Raw genomic sequence first — 2,346 nt, 5'->3', positions numbered from 1 at the left:
AAACTTTTTATATAAAATGTGTGTAAATGAAATATATCTTACAATGTTTATTTTGAAAATATAATTTAGAATCTATATGCTGTTCCTCTGAAACAGTTTAATCTTTAAGCCTACACATTCTAAAAAAAAGATTTACAATCCTTTTCTTTTTTGATAGGAGGAATAAACATGGTGTGTCTCGAAAGAAGATTGCTCAGATGTTGGATCGTTACGAATATCAAATGTCCATCTCTATTGTGATGAATTCAGTGGAACCATCACACAAAAGCACGCAAAGACCTCCTCCTCCACAGGGGAGACAGAGGTGGGGAGGCTCTCTAGACTCACATGAACAAGTTTATGTCACAAATAATCATTAAGTTGGCTATTTTCAGCTAACACATTTGTTTTTTGCCCTTGAGAAAAACTAGTGAGCCTGTCTTGAAAGTTAAATAGTTTCAAATAAAAAAAAACCTACGTTGCCTCACAAAGGATGTTCCCAGCAAGTTGTTTAAATTCTAAAGTGTAAATAAAATTTATACAAAATTGTATTTTAAATGTTTTTATAATCTTTTGTTGTAATACTTTTGGTTGTTATAAAAACACCTGAGTAGTATAGTGGGTAGGAACTAGGATGTTTTTCTACAATTGAATTTTAAACTAATTTTATCTATTTTGTAGATAATGTTGAACAGTTTTTTTTATAGTTTATACCTAAATCTAACTTTTCATAAAACTTTAGTATTTTTCCTTCACTATCTTAAATACTGACTTGTTATAGGGCACCTTAGTTGATTCTCCTATTCATCATACAGGTAAAATTGTATTTCAGCTAATTCATCTGTGTGACAAAATTATTTTTAAGCTATAATCAGCATATCACATAATTCAAACAGAATTCCCCAGCAAAGCTAGACAGTAGGTATATCAATCACCTGGGGAGTTTTCTCCATAATGTACATATTCATCATGTAATACATACATATTCCTCATCCTCCTTCTCAAGCCATCTCCCTACCCCCATGCACTTGCAAGTTCCGGAAAGGATAAAGAGGCAAGGCACTGTGTAGGTAGAAGAAACTTCTTAGGTGATTCTAATAATGTTTCATTACTCTGTATTCAATTTAATGCAGTAATTCTAATATAAAAATATTTTGGACAGCATTGGTCATAAGATTTGTCCTATGAAATATTATGTTTCTTCTAGTACTAGTTTTTCTAAAGAGCCAACTGTAATTTTCTCACTGGATAGTTTTCTTTATTAGATTGTGTTTCTTTACTTAGAATTAAAAAACTTAGATGGAATTCGTTTCACAGGCCTTGTCATTCATCCCTGTCTTCAAACACAGCTTTACCTGGACTGTCCTAGATAATTAAGCATTTCTCTTTGCAACATGAGGGAAAAAACACTACTACCTCTTTTAATACCTTTCTTCCCAGTATTTTATAGAAAACGTTTCTTTAATCTTTGCTATCATTTACTCTTTTTTAGGAAAAAGACCTCAGCTAATTACAATGCTATTTAATCATTATGATTCTTTGTATCTTTTCATAAATATTTCATGGCCTCTAAACTTTCTCCCAAACAAGCCTGTCGTGAATCCCATGGTCTTTCTGTCTTGTTTTAAAGTCTTTTGCTGTTCTTTCAACTTTAAATGTTCTCTCATATTTTTATATTACTTTTTAAAGTTGTGAGGCTTAAAACTAGATTCAGTACTCCCAACAAGGCCTTTGTTACATTGCCTTTAGTGAAGTAAGAATACGATTTCTATTTATTTGTACTATTTAGTTCTGTTTACGTTTGAATAAGTATTACCTTTATCTTGTTTAATATGTGTGTGTTTGTATATATTTATCTTAACTAAATCTGATGTAGTAGGAATGTGCTAACTCATGTTTTGTGTGTGAATGTATATATATTTATATTTACATACATACATCTTCATCTGTGTTTCGGTATTTCACAGTAATACTTGTTAGTATTTGGACTTGTGTTTTCAAGTATTTTATTATGTAAATTAGCACAATTTGAAAATTATACAAAAGGGTTTAATTTTGGGACAGATGAGACAACTCTTAGATACAGTGTGTGTCCATTTCCCTCTGTCTTCATAAACTTCACTTAAGAGTAACAGTATATAAATCTGCCATTTTCTGAATAACTCTTACTTAACCAAATTTATTTTGGGGAAGTAACTTTGAGGAGAAACAGATTATGAGGAAGCATGTTCATATTAAGTCTGAAATAAATTTCTAGATTTATTTCAGATTCAGCTTCATCTCCTAGTACTTCTGAGCACTAAAAATCATTGAGAGATCATTAATCATTACCAATTAATTTTTTTCACCCCCCCCAATTAATTTTTT

General features: G+C 30.8%; 1 protein-coding gene across 1 annotated transcript in view; it reads left to right on the top strand.

The window, feature by feature from the left end:
* LOC105808476 overlaps positions 1-2,346 on the top strand; it is an 84,147-nt gene that overhangs the window by 11,515 nt on the left and 70,286 nt on the right. Inside the window, exon 3 of the mRNA XM_012642127.1 lies at positions 158-304. Within this exon, the coding sequence (XP_012497581.1) occupies positions 158-304 (147 nt within the window). The remainder of the gene's footprint in view (positions 1-157; positions 305-2,346) is intronic.

This window comes from Propithecus coquereli, unplaced genomic scaffold (assembly GCF_000956105.1).
Source record: "Propithecus coquereli isolate 6110/MARCELLA unplaced genomic scaffold, Pcoq_1.0 Scaffold175, whole genome shotgun sequence".
In the NCBI taxonomy this organism is placed as follows: domain Eukaryota; kingdom Metazoa; phylum Chordata; class Mammalia; order Primates; family Indriidae; genus Propithecus; species Propithecus coquereli.
The sequence above is the reverse complement of the archived record's forward strand: the minus strand, read 5'-3'. Positions and strand labels throughout refer to the sequence as shown.